At 38.4% G+C, this 24197-nt stretch overlaps 1 protein-coding gene across 2 annotated transcripts in view; it reads right to left on the bottom strand.

The window, feature by feature from the left end:
- TTC29 (tetratricopeptide repeat domain 29) overlaps positions 1-24197 on the bottom strand; it is a 95033-nt gene that overhangs the window by 43252 nt on the left and 27584 nt on the right. The window contains exons 5-7 of one of the 2 annotated variants that reach the window (XM_081960080.1): positions 23535-23720; positions 11185-11397; positions 9532-9617 (exon numbers count right to left, since the gene is read on the bottom strand). In XM_081960080.1, the coding sequence (XP_081816206.1) occupies positions 9532-9617; positions 11185-11397; positions 23535-23720 (485 nt within the window). The remainder of the gene's footprint in view (positions 1-9531; positions 9618-11184; positions 11398-23534; positions 23721-24197) is intronic. The other variant, XM_081960081.1, reaches the window with a different exon arrangement.

Genomic DNA, 24197 nt, shown 5'->3' with positions numbered 1-24197 from the left:
TCTTCCTATCTATAATAGTATTCCAGACAAAATAATATAACATTTTTTAAAATAAAAGCAAATCCTGGCATATACTTTTCTAAGTGGAAAAACGACAATATAATTGAATATTTTCAAATTCAAAAATGTGGGGGATATATTTGTAAGTTATAACCACTGCAATAGTCTGAAGACAATCTGCTATTCTGTAGAGGATATTTAAAACAAACATAATTTATGTATGTCTTCCATTCTGGCAGCTGTGACAATGCTAACTTGCCAAGAGCTTTTATCAAGTATGTTATAACAACTAGTAATAAGTGTAAATAATAAATGCCAAAGATCTTATGGGAAGCAGTAGCAATAATAAACAATTTTTGGTATTTGCTGATAGGAATCTGCTGGACTTGGAATTCCCTGGCTTCTCAGTAGATGTTTGGCCTGACAATAAACAACAGTTTAATACTTTATCTAATCCCCGTCAGGAGGTGAATTCAGCAGCGAGCTTTTGCAGATGTTCACATCCAATAATCTATCCATAATTGATGAAACAGGGAGGTCAGATGTAATGGTTGCTACTATTCTAGCAACATATAAATGGTTATTGACAAAACAAGCCAGAATGGCACTGAGTAGTGAGCAGTGACAATCCCGAAAGCAGTGCAAAGACAGAAGGATGGATGAGGATTATAGGACAGAATTCTTCAGAAAGATGTGTTGCATAAAAACTACATAAGCATACAGAGGGCATTTTGGATGAGAAAAAATCTTCAAGGATGGAGAAAAAAATAGCAATGAGCTAAATGTAAGGTGACTGGAGATTTGAGTAAGTAGAAATGCATGCTTTTGATCAGCAATAATGTGTTCCAGATATCTGGAATGCCTTATTGTATTAATATGATATTGTACGCCTTGTAGCAAGGATGATGTTCTTTCACATAAACTGCATGTGGAATGATAAGAAATATCAGTGCGAACTGTTACATTAGTAAAAAACTTTTTTTTAATTTACATGTGATCTTCCAGTCTATAACATACTTCGATAGTCAAAGATTTAAATGCTATACAGTAGTGCCAATTTTATATTGGATTAGTGGCTAAAAGAATACTATAGATACAACTGACTGAATGGGCTGTTTATAAATAGGGAAAAAAGAATTCCTATGTCTCAACCACTTTGTGCAGCCTGAATCCATTATGAGAAATGCATGTAAATATAAATATAATTTTATTGGTTAATGTATTCTCTACATATTCACATATAAATGTATAATGAGATGCTGTGCATCTACATATGTTGACAATATTTCTTCAGGACTGCTATCTGATTTCATAGTATAGTAGACTGAATTACTGTGTTTCAATCTGTAATAATAAAAGCTTTTGTTATTATAAATACTGATTGTTCAATTAATTCCACAGTTCATCACCAATTTCTGATCGGATATACAATTAATTAGGTAAGTATATATTAATTAATCTGTTAATTGATTATAATTATGTATTAATTTATTTGTAACTAATTAATTGTTGGAAAGACAACATATAAATTCTGAAAATATGTCATCAAATATTAATTGCTGGACTTCTACCATGAAATTCAAGCAGTATGAACATGTTTGTGATCAGAACAAAAACTTAAGAATTTTACTGGATTTTGATGTAAGTATCTATATTGTCTTTTATTTATCAGGTGTTAAAAGATGCAATTTAAAAGTGCATGTGATAATATAAGCACAACCGTAAATTGAATACAGCTTGTGTTAAATTATACATGACCACACTGTGTTCTGCATGACTATGTCAGAAAAAAAAATGCAAATATAAGAAACACATTTGAGGCCACATGCCTCAAGGGAATAAATGAATATAAGCAGTTTAATACATAGCATAATCCTATATGTATCTACTTAAAAGTATGTTCCAATGAGTTTAATTGGACAATCACAATAAATTGAGCATAGACATGCATATCTTAAACACTTCAATATCCTCTTAAGTCCCTTACAATACAGTGGATCTGTCTAAGTACTCATCCATAGCTACTGCTTTTACTCGTACTAGTTTGTTAGAACATGTGAATTTCTAAGCACATTTCTTGTTCTAAGTCATAGAGTTTTCTGAACTCACAATTCTGTGATTGTCACAAAGGCATAAAATGAAAGGCAGAGAAAATATAATGGAAGTGGCGTGAAAGGACAAGATTAGCTGCTTAGTACCAAGCGTTTAATAAGTGTATATTCACATCAATTTCAAAAGTGGTTCATAAGGGTTATATAAAATATCTAAATATACCAAATTAGAATATAATCAGTAAACAAACACAACGTGATACATGATTATACAAAGCCAGGGGAAAGTGTATTTTTAAAGGCTAAAATAAAAAGGGGTTGCTTATTTTTTTAAAAATTAATAGGGACCTGATTGGATCTCACCTAATAGAGTTGTACCATATGAGAATCAGTACTGACAAGGCATGGCTCCTTGCAGGATAGTCTTTGAACAAAAGCTCATAAGAAAATTATAAGTGCCTTGATAGCATCAACTTTTGGACTTCCACATTCTGCCTAATTGAAATTTTTGAGCCATTTTCACTACCATGTTATGTAGAACACTCTACAACAGAGGTGTCAAACTCAAGGGAGTCAGATCTGGCCCACGGGGCCACCCTGGAAACAGTGAAGGATAGGCTTGCGGTGCCAGCGAAAACAGAGGCCGGACCCCGTTTTCTCTGGCAGAGCGCTGGGCCACCACAGGCACCCCAACACAAATGACATTGAGCTGGCCACTCCGACCCTGATCACGCCCACTCTATCCCCTCGAGGTCAAACACAACCCTGATGCTGTCCTCAATGAAATCGAGTTTGACACCCCTTCTCTATAACAAATCATACCTAAACTAAAGCTTAAACTTTAATAACATGTCCAGTTAGTCTTTTATACAAAAAATAACCAACTTCTTCAAATATCTTAGAAACAACGAGGTATCTCAAATGTTCATAGAATCCATTATTTACCAAAATCAATTGACTGGAATTCTCGCATAAGAAATCCCTTATCTTTGCTATATATTTTATCAACCAATAGTTAAACTCATTTGCATTAAAATAAGAATAAACATATGATTTCATGTTAGCACCTTAAGGGAAAAATCAATTCCATAATAAGTGCTTCACTTAATAAATAAAAATGGCTATATTTGATATTTTATGAGCTGTATCATAAACTCAAGGGACTATGTAGAACATGTTCTTTCTCTACTGTTTGCATTATGGGAAGAAAGTAAAAAAAAATGAAATAACAAAAAGAGTCAAAAATATCCAGAGGCAGTGGTTATCTGAAAAATCTGCTCCCATTAGATTCCCCCAGATGGAGGCTACTCGAGGTGGGTCACAGAATAAAGGGAAAATGATGATGAAAATTCAAAGCAAAGCAGAAAAATAACTGCTGAGCTCCCCAAGTGTCTCTCTGAATAGTCCCACGCTGTGTGGCAAAACCCTTTGGCAAGCTACAGAAGCTAGTGATGAAATACACATTAACATGTGGCAAACAGGCTCGTAGCTGTATTGTATGTAAGTTACAAGTAATGATAACTAGTAGTCTCCTGGGAGCAGAAGGCAATGATTTCGACTCTAAGCATCTGAGCTCCCCTTTGATAAAGGGACAATTAAACCGAGAACAGACAGATACACTTTAGCAATCCTTTCTAATTTGACAGTAAAACTTATTTGTCCTCAGCAGAGATAAAAACAATTGAAATGTAACATAGTATGCACTAGTCACTACTGATGATTAGGTATAAACTTAAAACTTGATTTAAATCTATTTGGATTAATGTTCATGATTAGGGATTTGTGCTTAGTAAAGTAATAAATTTGATTTCCACAACGATAGTGAAATGTTCTGTTCTAAAGTTACTATATCCACAAGAAGGGTCATATTAAATTGTTTAAATAAAAAGGAATCAGTAGAGAATAAGCCAAGAATGCATGATGTTTCTTGCTTGTTCAATATATTTATGAACAAATGTATAGGAAATGCTTATGATGACATTAGAGGTGTGTTAATTGAGATGTGAATAGACATATACTTTGTGTATACAGCATTTGATAATGCTATATCATTGGCTGGGTGCATGAATGATTTGTCAAAAATGTTAGAATGAATTATGCAGCAAAGCGTTGTGTTTGAAAAGAAAAATGATACGGATTCTTGCAAATCATACATAGGCAAAAAGAAAAACACAAGAAAGTAAATTGTTAAATACGTTGGTAAAACGTTTTCTAAACTTGGAGAAATGGAGAAATTCTAAGACTAGCCAAATCTTAGTAGAAAGTGGAGCAGTATGTGATCTGTTTCAAGGAATGAATGTTTGTTGAAGAAATATAAATAATTGGGTTGAGAGAAGTTTATTATAAGGTAGTGACAACTGGCTATGTCAGGAGAAACAAAAGCTGAATACAGTGAAAAGAGCATATGTAGAAAATATGCCTATAGTAAGAGAAAAAGAGATAGATGAAGAATGAGTGGGTGATTAACAAATATGGATAGAACTCAAAGGTGAGTGACCTATATGAAAGAAATATGTTGCGGTCCTATGAAGAAATAAAATGAACGAAGACAGAATTACAAAATAAATGTATGAAAGAAGAGGAAGGAGGAAAGTATGGCTGGATGGAGTTAATCATACCCACAAAAAGAGGGAGAAGTTTAAATAACAAAAGAGAATTTTGAATTATTGTATGGACTCGATGAAAGCAAGGATGGCTTACAAGGAAAATAGAGTATGAAGAAGAATGGTACTGATGTAAACTTAGATTAGATAGATTTCTTTTTCTTTCTATTATGTCCCACTTCCAGGTATTTTAGGTAACTACTATACTTTTTTTCCTGCACTTTGCCTCCAAAGGGAACAGCACAATAGATATGTAGGCATGAATATACAATGATTAAAACTTAATTCGGGGAATCCTTCTAGTTTAAGTTCTTTTTTAAAAAAATTATTACATTATTTATAGTAAATAACATTTTCCCTGAAATTGCCCAAACTATATCTTTTTAACCAAAGATATGAATTCAGAATTCAGTAGTGCATAATAATTTGTTGCATAATCGAGAACAAATGCAAATGCATATGGAAACATTTACAAACTAAGCAAAGTGCATGATGTAGGAAACATTGCATTAACTGATAAGGATTTACCATGGAGTCACTCTGATCAGCTAAGTTACACAAAGTACACAACAGAGAGGTTAGGTAAGAACTGTGTCAGCATCTTCATAATAGAAATTATATACTGCCATCTGGTATAATGCAGTGATTAAGAATTTAAATTGTGAACCAAGAAGTCCAAGGTGAAAACCTTGCCGCAACCTTGTCTTCCTTGTATGGAAATTGGTAAAATAGTCATGTATCAGTCATACATTTAGATACGAAAAGAAACTGTTATAAGAAAACTTCTGTTAGCCCTTCTGGGGTTCTTCTGTGCCTTATAAGTAAGACACCAACACAGTAAAATGAAGTGTTAAACGAAGATCTCAAGTTATAAATCTAACAGATGCAAGAGAGAAAGGAAAGAAGAAAGAAAACTCATAATGTAGATACCTTATAATTGCATATATCTTGAGGTGCTGCAGAAATACTACATAAATAATTTCAGATACATTTCTAAAGTACCCTTTTCAGTCTGGTGTCCCTCAGACATATTGGGTTTATAACAGTGGTGAAATTCTTTTTTCTTTTTTTACTACCGGTTCTGTGGGCGTGGCTTGGAGGGCGTGGCAGAGGAAGGATATTGTAAAATCCCCATTCCCACCCTACTCCGGGGATAGGATACTGCAAAATCCCCATTCCTTCCCCACTCCTGGGGGAAGGATATTGCAAAATCTCCATTTCCACTCCACTCTGGGGCCAGCCAGAGGTGGAATTTGCTGGTTCTCCAAACTACTCAAAATTTCCGCTACCGGTTCTCCATAACCTGACAGAACCTGCTGAATTTCACCCCTGGTTTATAACTTACCACACTTTCTGACTTGCTTTAGGAATTGTTTTCCTTCTTATATTCCTTTACTGGCAAGAGTGTTCTAATTGCTGTTGCTTCCCCCCCCCCCCCCAATGCAGCAGCTTCAGGTAAAACAGATAATCTTTTTTTCCTCCCCATATGATTCCTATTAGTTACACTTGTTTTTCAGTATCTTCAACTCTAATATCTGCACACCAAACCAGTTCTCTTTTGTTCTTATCCACCTGAGCTATAGAGCAGTGTTTTTCAACCTTGGCAACTTGAAGATGTCTGGACTTCAACTCCCAGAATTCCCCAGCCAGGCTGGGGAATTCTGGGAGTTGAAGTCCAGACATCTTCAAGTTGCCAAGGTTGAAAAACACTGCTATAGAGGATAGCATGACAAAATATTTTCTTATATCAATGTTTCCTACCTTGACATGCCAGGGAAGTTTCCAACAAATGCTCATTTGACATTCATTGCTTCCTCTTTTCTATTTTTATCTGCTCGGTTCAAGCTGAGCTAGAGCTTCCTTTTATGCTATGGTATCTCCTCTTTTTCCTTCTCATGATGCTGTCTTTCCTCAGCATGAAAAAGTTGTTCTTTCTCAATTTATCATGTCAGTTTCTTTTTTTTTAAAGACTTCACTTCTACAAAGGCTTTCCCAATTTTTCCTAGCATCATTATTTGCTCTTCTTTTATTACTTTCTCAATCTTTTTAAGCCTTGTGCTATTAATTATCTTAATTTTTCTATCATCTAACTTTCTTCATCTCATGTTATAAAGAGCATTCAAGATAATGCTGCTATTATTTAATAATAAAAACAACAAGAATAACACCAGTGTTACAGAGAAACCAATGATTTATCTGCATGGAATATATTACCTAAGAGTTTAACCCTTCAAATGTGGTTAGAGTCAAATAAGACCTGACTTTAGGGGTAGAATTTGTGTTTAAAGTTAGTTTAAATAGCAATGAAGGGAACAACTGAGGGTCAGAAATATAATATGGGAGACAGGACAACTACTTTGCTCCCACTTATCTGGATTGCAATATTTTTATTTATCTGTAAGGAATTTAATCATTTATGGTAAGTTGTTCCTTTTCTGAAAGGAAATAATAGCACCGAAGAGGCTGTTAAATATCTTTTCCTCAGTTGCAGTTCAGATTCACATCTCACTTCAACAACTGATGTTATGAAGGCAAATTCAAAATAGGTAAAGAGCAATACTTGCAATATTGTTTATAGACCAATTATATAGGTTTAAAGATCAGCAAACCAATTATGTGCTTCATATCAGTCTATGGTTTAGTTAGTTCTTTTAATATAGTCCAGAATATATATATACATACATACACATACATACGTGTGTGTGTGTGTGTGTGTGTGTGTATGAACAGACAGGCATCACAATCTCCGGAATATTATATAAAAGTATAAAAACTAACATTGAAGAGATATTTACCTGCACGTAATAGGCCCATCTACCCACCTCCCACCTGTAATTAGCTCTGTTGTATGCATGTATATGTATATACACGTGTGTGTGTGTGTGCGCGCGCGCGTATATGTATGTGTGTATATATATATGTATATATATGTATATGTATATATGTGTGTATATATATGTGTGTGTGTATATGTATGTATATGTGTGTGTGTGTATACGAATATATATATATATATATATATATATATATATATATATATATGTATGTATGTATGTATGTATGTATGTATGTATGTATGTGTATATATATCAGCATACCTACACCCGTGAAGATCAGCATACCTACACCCGTGAAAGTCTACGAATATATATATATATATTCGTAGACTTTCACAGGTGTAGGTATGCTGATCTTGTTGTATTTGGGTCTTTTCCCGTATAAGATTGAGATTGTCTTGGCAACGTTTCGGCGAGGTCTTACTTGCCATTTTCAGGCTGGGTTTTGGGCTTAAAGCGTAGTCGGAGCTGCTGTCTTTCTATAAATCTTGGTGTGTGTGTGTGGAGTGCTGGCTTTGTTTCAGTAAGTGGAATGATTGGTTGTGTGGTTGTATCATGATTGGTAGATTGGTGCTGATTGGTGCTGGCTGTGTGTCTATTGTTGTTTCGTGTTGTAATGGCCTGGGTGGTGGGTGGGGCTCGTTTGTTGACTAGGGCTGGTTTCCAGATGTCTGGTAGGCAGGAGGTATCGTCACATTTATTCATGTTGTGGGGGTGTTTCTCTATTTCGATAGCTTCCATAATTATTCTCTTGTTGAAGTGTTCTGTTTTGGAGATTAACCTGGTTCCTTCAAAATTAATTTCATGTCCTGTAGCTTTAAGGTGCTGGAAAAGGGAGGAAGTTTTTTCTTTTTTTCTTACTGCGTTCTTGTGTTCTGCAATGCGTGCATTTATTCTCCTGTTCGTTTGTCCTAAGTATGTTGCAGGGCAGATTTTGCATGGTATTTCGTAGACTCCTTGGTTTTCTAGCTGGATTTTGTCTTTGGGGTTTCTTAAGATGTTGGCTATTTTTTGGTCAGTGTTGAAGGCTGTCTTGATATTGTGTTTGTGGATCAGCAAAATTCTCCACAAACACAATATCAAGACAGCCTTCATATATATATATATGGTTCATGATTCCAGGAAAAGAAGAAGCTTACTTCATGGTAAGCAAACGTATGCGCTCCATATCAGATATAGAAATGAAACAGGTTAATAAAGTCTAGCCAGGAGGCAAAACTACTATTATCACATAATTCTTCAAGAAAACTTCATATTATATTCTATTGCAAACCAAGACCAAAATGTTGAAACTAGTATGGACTCCACTAAGATGGTGAAAGGGAAGTGGATAGCGAACAGCTTTATACAATGCAAAACATATATATATAGAGAGAGATCGAAATATTAAAGTTAGGAATACTGTTTCTATAAGTGATAATAACGTGGGAGAAAAAACAACAACACTAAACTTTTATTTAGGAAATGTCATGGTGTGAAGATAGTCTAACTTGCTTAATTCTACCTACAGTTAAGATCCTGTAATGTTTCATTCTATGTCACCTGAACAGGTTACAATCAGAAGAGAAAGAAAACTGAACAAAAAAAGAAAGGAAGACACGAAAAGCCTGAGAATATCAGTCTAAACAGCAGAAAGCACACTAGGTAGAAACATGCAGAACAATATTTCACAGAAGATAAAGAGAAAAAAAAATGCAGAAAGCTACCGGTATTTCTACATTTGTTTCCCCAAATGGTCAATTGGTTTATATGGACAGAAAGATGATGTATACAGTGATGAAATCCAACAAGGGAGACACCAAAAAAATGTTATAACAATTGAGAATTTTCAACCAAATGGACTGTTTGGTGTTGAAGGGAAATAACACATAAAAATCAAGAGATAATGAGGAAACAATATTCATCAAGGCAGTCTGGCAGAAAGTGGAATTCTGAATAGGAGTATTTCATATTGCAACACATGCTTCAAATCTCAATTTAATTGCTATAAGCAACTTAATGTTACAACCATAAAAGAGAGTATGTATCATTTAGACTTACTAATAGAGCTTTCTGTAATTCTCCGGCTGAAAAGTATGCTATGCCTAAACAGAAAGCAGTTTCTCCTTCCATCTTCATATTCTCTGCTAAATAGAAATAAATATTATTTTATAATTAGGCTTAAAAACAAATTAAATGGCACTGAATTTTTGTGTGTGAATATTTTGTTTTCAGCTCATTTTAACAAATGTTGTTATCTCTATGAAAAAAAATGTTGTATAAAATATTATGTCAAGTGTTTCATTTTGCTGTGGTGGTTGCAGGGAAATAAATATAATAGAGAAGAAAAACATCTCTTATTTGTTAGGCATTGGCAAACAGTGTGCAAAGAAACCAGAAAAATAAGTGTTACAGGTTCACCAGGAGATTACATAACAATCTCCTTCTTTACATCTGGGCCAGGAATGTCCAGAAGGGTGTATGTCAAAATCTGCACTGCAATCCAAGCGTTTTGTGCATATGTATACCATTAATGCATCCATGAATGGGTAGGGCTTGGATATTAATTGTACCAAAGTTCTAACTATCCCAAAATGATAACATAGAATTGCTGTGTACCGTAGACATAAAAATTACTCAGAGAATTTACTTAATATTGTAAGGATTTTTCTTTATCACTGAGTTCTCTGTTTGTTCCCCTATCTTTAAGCTGTATTGATATAACTGATTATCAATCATGTATTATTTATTATATGGTAGATAAGACTTATCTATAGCACTAATTAAATGGAAATCATGGTACAATTGTCCACACTCCTAATTCAATTTGATTTATTAAATTTATATTTTGCCCAACGCCCAAGGAATCTGGACAGTTACAAATGATTAAAAACAAGTGGAAACAAGACAACAACATAAAAACAATAAAAATGGCAAAGATACCAAATCCAGATAGGAACAAGAAAACGAAGACATAGGGGCTTCAATCACACTCATGAAAACCCTAGGTGAAAATCCAGGTATTTGGGATCTTTTGAGGCACCAATAGGATGGGGGCCATTTGAATCTCATTCCAGAGAACAAGTACTGTTACACAGAAGGCCTGTTTCCAAGGTCGCAATAGATAGCAGTGTTTAATTGAAGGCACCTGGAGAACACCAATCCTGCCAGGTTGGATTGGCCAGGCAGATATTATGAGAGACATATTGTCCCTCAAGTAACTAGGCTCTATGTCATATATATTCTTTATGTATTCCCACATATATTACAATCAAAAAATATCAAAGAGCACTATATCAAGTAAACATCTATACATGAACATGTACTTGAGCCATGTACCTTAAGATTTCTTTACCTTATTTTAATGCATAAGTAGTGTCACTCAAGAAATCAGTGAAGAACACAATCCAAAATGTTGCCAGAGGCCTTATTTCTGACTATGGACTCATTTTTAAAGAAATAGTCCTGGGTGACTCCATTTTTTAGGGTTAAAAGCTTTCTTGAAATGAATGGATTCCTACTTGTCAACAAGTAGGTACTTCAGTTTTACAAGATTTAGAAATACATTGATATCATTTGTTTTGAATTTCATTGAAAATAGTCATCAAGCATGTGGCAATTTTTTCTTCTATTTTTTTTTTTACTTTATCTTTTGGAAAAATCCAGTCTTGCATATGAAAGAAAGACAATGCAGGAATGTTATTTCTTTCTCACCTTCTTCTGCCATTTTTAAAGCTTTTGTTAGAGTTCTGATGGCTTCCTGATGTTCTTTATTTGCTAGCATTTTGTCTACCAGTAATGTGTAAATTCTCCAGAGATGCTCACAGGCTAGTGCATTTAAATTCCGGCCTGTACCATCTTTCCACATCCGTCCCACTGTCAGGTTATAAAATGCTTCATAATGTTCTACAGCTTTCAGGAAGTTACCTGAGGAATACAAAACAACTCATAATCAAGTATCCTTGGTAGAATGTTATGCATTGATTAAACAATCATAATGATAATGAAGCTATAACACCCCTCCCCCAAAAGCAACTAAGCATAATTTTTCCAAAATGTCCATAGACACTTAAAGGCAAATTGTAGAAAGTAATATTTTATGTAGGAAAATTATGAAGAAATATTTTCAGAAATGTCATAGTAGACTTGGCTTCGATGTTTCATTTATTTTAATTTAAGAAAATAGTTTTAGTAGTTTAAGTAAGCTATAACATTAATTCAGACACCTTCATCAATATATACATCAAGAACACCTGAAGATCACCACAAACATATTGAAATATTTTAAAGAACATTCTGATACTTCTATTATACAATAAATTGCTGTATACATGGAGCTTTAGGATGGAAAATCTGAACAAAGGATCAAAACATATTCTGTCTACACATTGTTAAATCATCTTGTCTACACACTGTTAAATCATCAGCACTATTATTTGTTTTGTTTTTATTAAGTTTGTTAAATTCATATTCTTGCATTTTTGAATAACTCTATCATTAAGTATGTATACAAAAACTACTAATATTGCACTTCCATTTCATACAAAACTTTAATCATGAATGTAAGCCAGAATTGGAAGACGTAGCTTATTCCTTTCTATAGTTCCATGATACAAAATCTAATAAGGAGGACAAATGAACTTAGATTAAAGGGCAATATAGAACATGGGATACCTGTCCTTTCACCTCACCTTATACAGGAATCCCCAACCCAGGTTTCGGACCGGGCCATGAACCAGCACCAATCTGTAGCCCATTGGGAACTGGGCTGCGAAAGCAGCAGGAGAGCACATTTGGGGGGATTAGGTTGAGCGCACAAACCCATCCTCTCCACCTGCCACTTTTGCACTCTGCCACTGGTCTGTGTAGCCAAAAAGCTTGGGGACTGCTGATCTAATAGTTAATAGTGTTTGAGATTTAACATTATCCAGCCTTGTCAAGTCTAGTTTCTTTGAGAGAAGCAAGTTACTACAAACAATATAGTTCCTAAAATATGTCTTCAAAAGAAGAATGCTAAATGGATCAGGTCTAAGAATTTAATATGGGCAGCTTTATCAGACTGACAAAAATCCCAAGCAAGCTGCTCTTTAAAATAAAGTCATAAACAGTTTTTTGGGTAAGGAAATTTGTCCAGTAGTTCAAATAAATTATTGTATAAGAAATGCATAAGAAAAATCTATGTTGCAAAAGAAATATGAGTGCACATAATGATCCAAAGCAGTGATTTTTGATAAATTACTATGTTCATATAGTCATGAATCTGAAGGTGCTAAATAAAGTGATTCTATCGCCTCTTGATCAGATATTTTATCTTAGGGGATTAAAAGGGATAATAAAATTTTAAACTTGAACCAGCCATTTACCTTGGTTAAATATTCTAACCAGAAGACCTAATAGAGAACATAAATCATTAAAGTATAGGGACATACTAGTATAACTCTTTATATTATAGTACACTGTAATCTTTAATAAAGTGTCTGTCATTTGATCAATTTAATTGACAAAATAAACACACAGTATTTAAAATGTAGAAGTGCAGAAATTGTACTGTAAGAAATTGGACAATATTATCCATAATATCATATGCCAATAACAGAGGTACCATATCCTCAGATAAAAGGTGTTTTAGTTGATTTGGAAGAATGAATGGATATGCATAATCAACTGTTTTGTGTGTTTATTTATAATACAGTTTTTCCTTACATTTATCCTTCTACACAACTGTTCCCAAACAGTCTATTTTTATTAAATAAAAACTATCAGGCAAATATTAATGAAAAAGAGATGCACAAAATATCTATAATTTTGTCCTATTTTTGAATAGAGAGATTGACTAGATATTAACACAAATGGGTTTTAACATGAAGCTGCCATAAAAGCAGGGACATAAATGTAATTCTCCTAGATGCTATTTTGATGCACATTTTTGATTCCATGAATATTTTATGAAATGGTCCAAACTAAAGCCATATAACATTCCTGCATTACTGATGCTTGCACCCGTAAGCTACAAACATTAGAGACATGATTGAATGCATTAAAATGAACTCATTCAGCAGCACATTGATTACTTGAAGGCGGGTGTAGAGAAGGAAGGGTTGCTGCACTTAAGAAAACAGCGCACAAATTTATAATATAGAAAAATAAAGATACTAAATTGGAAAAAGGGGCATTCAGTAAGAAAATTATTGTGAATCTTTCATTGGCCTATGTGTATCAATATAATATGAATTAGGTAGGCTATTAATTAGGGGTTCAAAGATTATTCTGGAAATTAAAATTCTGGAATCTCAAATTATTCTGCTGACCAGTTCAGTCCTATGCTTTAGCAATAGCATAAATAGCTTTTTTTTTTTTTTACCAGACTTTATACAAATATTAGTTATATATCACCATTAATAATAATTTAAAGGTATGGGATGTTTGTTCTGTAATGTTTGTCTTACAATATTGTAATAGGAATCACACTGTATTATATATCGTTACATGATACTATTTTAAAAAGCTAAATGTAAGAATGATTGCATAATATTTAAAATGTTTGTGAAATGTTAATAGTAAAATTTCCATTAAATAATAAAGAAAAAAATCTGATTTCTTTGTCCCAGAGTGTATACTGTAATTTATTTTATTTATTTTTATTTCTTGGATTTCTAAACCGCCCCCTCTCCCAAAAAGGGACTCGGGGCGGTGTACAGTCAAATAAAATGCAGATAAAATACAATAATATAAAACAATTAAATACTAAACATTTGGATGGAGGAGATAAGACTGTACAAGAAATAAATATACTATAGAAAACCCTAAAAAACATCCCCAATTAAAATACCCAAACCCAATTGAAATATCCCCGGGAGACAAAACTAAGAGAGTGCCAGGCCAGCTGATTGAAACAGGTGAGTCTTTAATTTTTGACGGAAGGAGCGGAGGTCGGTGGTAGTTCGGATGTCGGGGGGGAGGTCATTCCAGAGGGTTGGGCCCATCACAGAGAAGGACCTACTCCTAGGTGTCGCCCGCTGGCATTGCCTAGCGGACGGCACCAGGAGGAGTCCCTCCCTGTGTGAGCGGATTGGTCGTAGGGACGTGTGTGGTAGGATGCGATCCTGCAGATAACTAGGTCCTATGCCATAGAGCGCTTTAAAGATGGTAATCAATACCTTGAAATGCACCCGAAAGGCCACAGGTAGCCAGTGCAGCTCGCGCAGGAGGGGTGTTACGTGGGAGTATCGTGTACTCCCCATGATAACCCGCGCGGCTGCGTTCTGAACTAGCTGCAGTCTCCGGATGCGTCCCAAGGGAAGCCCCATGTAGAGGGCATTGCAGTAGTCCAGGCGAGACGTCACCAGCGCATGAGTGACCATGCGCAGGGCACTCCGGTCCAGTAGGGGGCGCAATTGGCGCACCAGGCGAACCTGGTGGAACGCCCCCCTTGCCACGGCTGCCACATGGTCCTCCATTGACAGCCGGGCATCAAGGAGGACGCCCAAATTGCACGCCCGTTCCACAGGGGACAGTTGTTCGCCCCCTATGGCCAGCGATGGTGTCAGCTGGCTGAACCGAGGTGCCGGCATCCACAGCCACTCGGTCTTGGAGGGGTTGAGTTTGAGTCTGTTGTCCCCCATCCAGACCCCGACGGCTTCCAAACACCGGGACATCACTTCGACAGCCTCGTTGGGGTGGTTTGGGGTTGAAATGTACAGCTGAGTGTCATCAGCGTACAGGTGGTACTCAACCCCAAAACCACGGATGATCTCACCCAGCGGCTTCACATATGCGTTGAACAGGAGAGGCGAGAGGACCGACCCCTGTGGCACCCCACAAGTGAGTGGCCTCAGGGACGACCTCTGCCCCCCTGTCAACACACATTGCTTCCGGTCGGAGAGGTAGGAGCCGAACCACCGCAAAACGGTGCCTCCGACTCCCATCCCCTCCAACCGGCGCAATAGGATACCATGGTCGATGGTATCAAAAGCCGCCGAGAGGTCTAATAGGACCAGGATAGAGGAACAACCCCTATCTCTGGCCCTCCAGAGATCATCGACCAACGTGACCAAGGCTGTCTCTGTGCTGTGCCCGGGTCGGAAGCTGGACTGGCGTGGGTCTAGATAGTCGGATTCGTCCAGGTGTCGTGGGAACTGCTGCGCCACCACATTCTCAACAACCTTCGCCAAAAAGGGGAGGTTGGAGACTGGACGGTAATTAGCTAGCTCCATTGGGTCGAGCGAAGGTCTCTTGAACAAGGGTCTCACCACCGCCTCTTTCAAGGCGGTTGGTAAGTATCCCTCACCCAATGAGGCGTTCACCAGGCCCAGAAGCCAGCCTCGTGTCACCTCCCAGGCTGCCAGTACCAGCCAGGAGGGACACGGGTCCATTGAACATGTGGTGGGCCGCAGCCGTCCACGCAACCTGTCCAAATCCTCGGGGGCAACAGAGTCAAACTCCTCCCAGAATGGTCTCTCAAGACTCGCTGTTGACGGCTCGTCTGGTCCACTGACGGAGGTCCATCCGCTCCGGATCTGATCAATTTTGTCCTGAAGATATTCCCCAAACTCCTCTGCTCTTCCCTGTAAGGGTGTCTCCCGCGTCCCCTGCGATAAAAGGGAGCGGGTCACCCAAAACAGGGCGGCAGGGCGGTTATCCGCGGATGCAATAAGGGCGGCACAATGCCTACGCTTGGCCGCTCTTATTGCCACAAGGTAAGTCCGCAAATAGGCTCTTACCTGTGTTCGGTCAGATTCGGAGCGTGAGGACCTCCACCTGCTCTCTAGACGTCTCCTGTGGCGCTTCATCACCCTTAGCTCCTCAGTAAACCAAGGAGCCCGGGTGGGTCGATGCCGCAGGAGAGGTCACAAAGGCGCAACCCGGTCCAAGGCCCCAGTCGTCGCCCTATTCCAGGCAGTCACTAGGTCCTCGGAGCGGGAGTGGGACAGGGCTACAGGTATTGGCCCAAGCTCCGTCTGGAATCTGTCCGATTCCATCAGGTGCCTGGGGCGGTACCAGCTTGTAGAGTCTGGTTCCGCCTCCTCGCGGTGGGGGATAGCGCCAGGGAAGTCCAGCCGGAGGGATGAGTGATCTGACCATGACAGGGGCGTGATGACTAAGTCCCCTATTCCCAGATCACTCGTCCACTGTTCAGATACAAAAATAAGGTCCAGTGTGTGGCCCCCTTCGTGAGTGGGGTCCTGAACTAATTGGGTCAGGTCCATGGCCGTCATGGAGGCCATGAACTCCCAAGCCACCTCGGAAGCCACTCCCGTCGACGGCAAGTTGAAGTCCCCCATGACCAAAAGTCTGGGAGTCTCAACTGCCGTCGCTGAGATTAGCTCGAGGAGCTCGGGCAGGGCTGCTGATGCATAGCGAGGAGCCAAGTATACAATCAGCAAGCCCCACTGCCTCCCTGGGCCCCAGTTCACACCAAGGGACTCACACCCGGGTATCTGAGGGACAGTGAACTCCCTCGGCTCTAAACATTCCCGAATAACCACCGCCACCCCACCACCCTTACCCAGGGCCCGGGGCTGATGGAATGCCCGGAAACCTGGTGGGCACATTTCCACGAGGGGTAAACCACCCTCGTGGCCCAACCAGGTCTCCGTTATCCCTGCAAGGTCTAGCTCCCCCTCTGAGATCAACTCATTAATGAGGGGGGCCTTGTTGGTAACAGACCTTGCATTGCAGAGCATCAGCCGCAGGCCCTGGCTCTGTAGTTCCTGTCCACCTAGACTGCAGGGGTTGGTACAAACGACCGGGCGTAACCAGCAGCCACGGTCTCCCAACCGACCTTGGGATCTTATCCTGTCCTCGCATCCCCTCCTCCCCACGACCGTTGTAATAGGACAACCCTCTGCTCGAGTGACCTTTGTTTTCCCCCCCTCCACCGCATCCCTGTCCTTCCTGGACTCACCTGTTTGTCTGGCACTGGCTCTCCTCCCGGTCTGATTGGCCCTCCCCCCCACCCTGGAACCCCCTAAAAAAGATAAAAAACATTTTACTAAAAATCCCCTTAACTTCCGGTTCCTGCACCTCTCAGGGTCCACGAACCCGTCCTCGAGGCGGGCCCTTGAAAGAGCCAAGGGCCAAACCTGCGAGAGAGGGGCCTCCCGCAGGCGGAGCAAGTCTAACCTCGAATAAGTTATTGTCAAAATACCAGTGGGGGTTAAGGTGCTGTAGATGGTAAAAATAAGTCAGTATGGGGTGGGGGGGGTAAAAGGCATTAGTCCCATAAGTCAGTGTGGGGGGGGGGTAAGAGGCATTGTCCTGGATCATTCTTCAGTAAAGAGTAGGGGGGGGGAGAGCAGATGTCCAGATGATAGGGTTAGACGGATATGGTGAAGATGGTAAAAAATGGTAGAGAATGGTAGAGAAAATGGGTGATAGCCCTAGCTGGTAAATAGTAAAATAGTAAAATAGGTGATAACCCTCGATGGTCTTAGGTGGTCCTAGGTGGGCATAAGCTCAGGAACAAAGATTCAGGGTCCTTGGTGGGTGGGGGGGCAGTCTTGGCCCAGGTATCCAGGTAACCATGATCCCAGGCAACCTTCCAGCCTCTCCATGGTCATAGGCCAAGTCCATGGCCCTAGGCCAGATCTTCCAGAGGCCTCAGATGATCCGGGCCCCCCCAGCCACCATAGCCACCATCATCATATCCCACTCTGTCCTGGCTCCCACCTGAAGGGTCCAATAATCCAGGCTATCACCCAGCGCTCACCCAGCGTTCCGATATTCCTGGTGTTGGTCTTCCGGCGTCTTCTAACAACGCCGGCCTACAGGAGTCACCCGGAGCCGCCAGAGGATGATGAGAAGCCTCAGCGAAAAAGCCTCGGCAAGGCCCTTGGCAGAGGCATCTTTGCATGCAGCCGCTGCTATCTCCATTCCGCCTGGCCTCCGGTCTTCTTTCGGCCTTTCCTAGTCGGCTGCCTCGCCTCTTTACCGGCCGCTCTGTCGCTCCACTTGTCTTCCTCTGCCAGCGCGCACGCACCAGACGCCAAAACGCCAAACGCTGTTGTGCCGCCGCCATTCCTCGCCTGCTCGCACTCCCCGGCCTCTTCCAGCCTTTTCGACGATCTTCTATGACCTCCCCTCGATCACCACGACCACCCTGGCGGACCAAAATAGGTCCAAAACCAGCCAGGGTGGTCTATCAGTCCGACTCTCGGCCCTCCGATGGAACGAGGGCCGGAAACAGCACCCATTGCCCCGTTGGAGCTCCGTAGCGTTTCCCGGAGCTCAAGAGGCGACCGCCATTGCCGGAAGCTCCTCCTCCTAAAACTGAAGTTTTAGCTATTGTTGTCATTCCTACTGTTTTTATTATTACTGGTTAAAGAGTATATTGACCATCTCCCTTAATAACAATCACCTACATATTTAAAATATTTGTCATTTTTTAAAAAGTAAACATTTTAAAGGTACTTTTAAAAATAAAATACAGATATTAGAAGTTACCAACTTTATGATTAATTTAAATAAAAGAAAAGAAAACCAACCAGGAAACTACTAAGCCCAGGGGGAGAAATCACACTTAGAACAATGAACAACTGAATAAAAACTATCTAATGAAACAATATCAGAATACAGCTTTAGAAAATTTATTAAAATTGATATGCATATAGTAAGACATGCAAGTTGGGGCAAGTGCAAAGACTTCTACGTAGTGCCTGCCAGTGCAATTCTTTTCACATACAAGCAATCAAACAGGCAAGCAACCAAGCACAACTCTTGTAGTAGGTTGTCAAAACTAAAACAGAGGTATGCCTCCAGCTACATTTAGTTGAGTCTTTAAATGTTCCCTCTTTTGAGGTGGGGTGGGGGGAGATACTCAGTGGAAGGGTTTCAACTGGTGACATTTTGACTAAAACTGTTTGGAAACATTTTTATTTGCGAACATCAAGAAAAGTACCTACCAAATACTATAACTAGGAAGAAATGTATTAAATATATTAAAGGTAATCAAATGGTAAAAAAATGCATTAAAATTATGGACAAACTTCATTGAAGTGCTCATTGTTGTTATTTTTCAAATGTCCAACTTAATAGCAAAATAGGTTATGTTTATTTCATGTTAATATATAACAAATTTATAACAATTTATCTGCAATATTAAATGGGAAAATAATGGTAAAATTGAAATAGCAGAGCTACTCAACTCCTATTTTGTTCCATCTTCACCAATAGGAAGAAGGAGCTAGATTGAAACTTGAAACTGATACAAACATGGTCAGAGAGTACCTCTTTATTTTGAATGGGTTTGAATTCTGTGGGACTCTTGCAGAGAACTAAAAGCACCTGTTTGTTTTTGATTCTGTTTCTGTTTTATTGGATTTACATATTTTATACGTCTTGGGGATCTGATTGCATTTTTATGACTATCTTTGAGGAATCCTGAAGAACTGAGTAAATCTTTTTCAGAAATGGAAAAAAGAAGAAACTCTGGGGAACTACAGATCACTCTATTAGAGACAAATGAAGAATCTAGAGCAGATAATACAATAATTGATCTATAAGCAGAGCAGTGGTGGGTTCCCAATTTTTTACTACTGGTTCGGGAGCACTCATGATGCTTCTGCGCATGCACAAAAGCATCTGAGCAGGTGGGCAGAGCCTCCCACCACTCCTACTACCAGTTCACCCAAACTGGAATCAACCCACCTCCTCTGAAGCAGAGGAGGATTATCTAGATAATTTGGTCTGCTTCATGCAAATAGGATGTTAAATGTTGGTAAATCACATATCATTTGTCAATAAACAAGCTTTTAATAGCAACAATTTGTGTACACACACTAATGAAATGAGGGAAGAAAAAAAAGATGTGAGATGAGAAGCAAAATATTCAGATTTCACTTGTTAATACTTAGATATTAAGACATTTTTGGCTTAGTTGAAATTCAATGTTTTGAAACACTAAAGGCTGCGAGGAAATGCATCTGCTTGGATGTGGCAGATAACCTCAGCATTATATGCCCCCCCCAACATCCCACCTTGAGTACAATCCATAATGATCTGTTACAGTATGCCAGTTGTTAGATACTTGCTCTAACCACAGTGCTTTCCACCAAGGTCCTCTGTTCCGGTGGGAACAGAGGTTTAATCCTATTGGTCGAAGGGTCTGACAGCTCCCTATAAAAGGACGCTGTCAGACTCAACCTTCGCTGGATTGTTCTCACTTGTTATACTTAATAAACAGCTGTTGTTACCATTAAGCCTGTGTGTGCCTATCCATTACCCAATCTAACACCAGTAAAAACTGGTTTTCTAAAGTTGTTTGCACTTTTTTCCACACCACATACTGAGAAAGAGAAAAAAATGGGAGAGGAAAGAGTTCAAAGATCATCAATTTCATGCTGCTGGGAGGATCAGTCTATATGATTGGTGCACTTTTGCAGGTTCTGTTGCTTCTGGTTGATGTGATCAACTAAGCTTACCTAGAAGTAGGCTCCACTGAGCAGAGGCACTTGCCTCCCAGTTAGCAGATTGGGTGGCATTATATGTGCCCAAGAGAGTGTCTTTCTCAAACATGCTTCTTCAAAGGAGGCAAACTTAATTAAGTTTCTACAAAGGACTCCCAACCAACCAAATTTCCCCCTAGATTGGTACTTGTGTCATATTGGTATCTGACGATCAGAATCCCGCCTTCTCCCTATTTCAGGGAAGAATTGATTGTGAAGAAAATACAGCTCTTAGGAAGAATCCACAGTTGTGGAAAGAGGCTGTGGTTTAGTCTTGGAAGTGTTTGTGCTTTTGACTCAGTGTTGATTCCTGGTGACTTACTGGACTGGTCCCTCCAGTTTTCTTGGCAAGATTTTGGGAATGGTTTGTCCTTGTCCTTTCTTAGGGCTGATAGAAAGTAGGTGGCTCAAAGTCATTCACAGGACTTTGTTCTGAAGACAGGATTAGAACTCACGGCTCTAGCATGATACCTTAAGCACTACAACATCTTGTTTAAACTAGACTTTCTTAAAATAATCCTTGGCTTGTTGCCTGAAATAAGTTCAAATGTTCAAACAGGCTAAATAGCTTTCTTTCCTTTTCCCCCTCTTTCCTTTCCTTTTTTTCTTCCTCCTTTACTCCTCCCTCTTTCTTTCTTTCCTTCCTTCCTTCTCTCTATCTCTATTTCTAAAAAGCCTGCTATTAGAATATATGATCAGAATATATGAAGACTTTGCATGCACAGTTTGCACCTACTTGTCACAAAGAGCCATAGATGTACACATAATTAGTATAGTATAGATTGACTGGTTGATTACTAGATTAAAACTACAAATCATAAAACCATAACATCATGAAAACTAAAACCAACAACTAAAAACCCAACATCTTAGTCATCGCCTAGGATGCCCCAATAACCCTTCATAGGCAATCATTGCTCTGTCCCAGTACCTGGAAAAAGAACCAAGTCCTGATGATTTTCCAGAGGTCCTGAAATATTTTTTTCCTTCACTTTCCAAATATTTAAAATAGACATATGTAATTTTAAAAAGGAGAAAATTTAAAATGTAAGAGAATAAGTTGATCCTGCTATGGTATCCTATATTAAAAGAGTTCCAGTCATTCGAGAAGAGTTGATCCACCTCAAATGACTAACAGTATCTGAAATAAACACCAGTTTGTTTGTCATTACTTAGCCCGCAGTTTCCTCACTTGAGGAGAAAAAAAGAAGAAGCTCCTGATCAAGAGGCTAGGAATAGAAAATTAACAGCCTTCAAGTGATTCCCCCCTCCCAGTCTGTCATGCAACCCCTTGCAGAACCCTTGGCTTCCAAGGAACATAATTTGAAAAACCCTAGTCCAGACCATTACAGAGCCAGTTTGGTGTAGTGGTTGAGGCAACAGGCTAGAAACTGGGATACTGTGAGTTCTAGTCCCGCCCTACATACTCCAAAGCCAGTTGGATGACCTTGGGATAGTCACTTTCTGTCAGTCCTTGGAAGGAAGCAAACCACTTCTGAAAAACATTGCCAGGAAAATTGCAAGAATTTGTCCAGGCAATCTCTGTAAATTGGTCACAATGGAATGGAAGTAAAAAAATTACTTAAAGCTTTTAATAAAAATGTTATTTTTAAAAAATAACATTTTTGTTAAAAGCTTTAAGTAATATCAGCCTTTAAAAAGAAACGTGTAGTTTTTAGCTTATTCTATGAGGTTCACATGACTGTTGGCTGGCTATTCATTTCTAAAAATGTTGAAGACAATACATCTTTATACACACTCTTCAGCATTCACAACATTAAAATCTGGGGCAGTAGGGAAGGGAATTATGGGATTTCAGTATGCTTAGAAAAGAGATACTAAAATGGGCAAATGCTTTGTGAATGAGAGAAGAGCAAGAAATCTATGTTCTACCCACCATCAACATATAAGTAGTGGTATAAATGAAAGAACAATTGTGTTTTAGGGCTACACAATTGTTGGAAATTTAAAAATATTAATAATAATATTCCACATTTTTAAAAAAGCAAACCAATGCAATATCTTACCTTGCCTTGCCTTATATTCCGTTATTATTTAAATGTCTACTGGTAGATTTTTCTTAATTATAAATACCATTGAGAAAGCACAACAGTAAAACCAGTATTTAGAGTTCTTATAAAACATAACTATACTTAAAAAAGAAGAATGAAGGGTAACAATTTCCATGTCTTAAGTCTTCTATGGCACAATTAGAATGTCGATCAGTGGTTAATTCTACATCATGAATTTCTCATGAAGAAAACATCCACATCTCTGTAAATACAGATAGCAACCAAATTTGGACCAGCAACTCAGTTGTTAATTGAACTGGTTGCTAAGCAAAATTCTTTCCTAGTTAGCCCCGCAAAGGTCATAAATGCAACAACTGGCTGCAAAGTTACTTTTTCATGACTGTCATAACTATGAATGGTTGTTAAACAAGGTAATCACTAAACAAGCATACAAATGTTTTTAGTAAACAAATTCTAGAATTTTATTTTTAGTACATCAAAATAGCTAGTTTGATCTAGATGTTTTATGGTACATGTTAACTGTAACTGAATAGATTTCTGGAAATGGTGATCATAATAATTTTTGACTAAATAATAAAACTATACATACCTTGTTCTTCATAAACAAGGCCAATATTAGAGTGTGCTTCAGCTTCTTTCTTCCCACCATCAATTTTAATCAGTTGAGCAGTTTTGTAACATTGTTCATAGAAATAATTCCTTAACCATCTGTCTTCAGTCTTGTTGAAGCAATAGGCTAGGTTCAGTTGATTAGAATAAACCTCTTCATAGTTTTCTTCAATGAAAAGAAAATGATTATATCTTAATAATATTGAACATGCTGGATAATTTTTGTTTTTGTTTAGGTTTTGCCAAATTATAAAATTATAGCTATATAAAGTTCTATTTTGTGCTATAACATATTGTACAGTATATAAGCAGCATTGTATGTGCACAGATAACAATTAAAAACACACACACACACACTCATGATGCTTCTGAGAAAATTTCAAAATACCTTCTGTGCAGTTCTCTATTACAGAGTTAATTAACATATCATCATTTCAGTTCCTATTGATGTTTCCTTCTCTCACACACTTGTTACAATTGATTATGTGATATGACCAATATTATTTTTAGTATCCCACTTCAACAACACCTCATTCTGGTTTATTAGTCTATTACAGCATAAATAGGAAAGAGTTAATTCAAAATCTATTAACTCTCTGGATGATTTTCTCATTTGTTGGATCAGCAGCAATAAAACTACACC

This window comes from Natrix helvetica, assembly GCF_964273705.1.
Source record: "Natrix helvetica genome assembly, chromosome: 7".
Taxonomy (NCBI): domain Eukaryota; kingdom Metazoa; phylum Chordata; class Lepidosauria; order Squamata; family Natricidae; genus Natrix; species Natrix helvetica.
The sequence above is the reverse complement of the archived record's forward strand: the minus strand, read 5'-3'. Positions and strand labels throughout refer to the sequence as shown.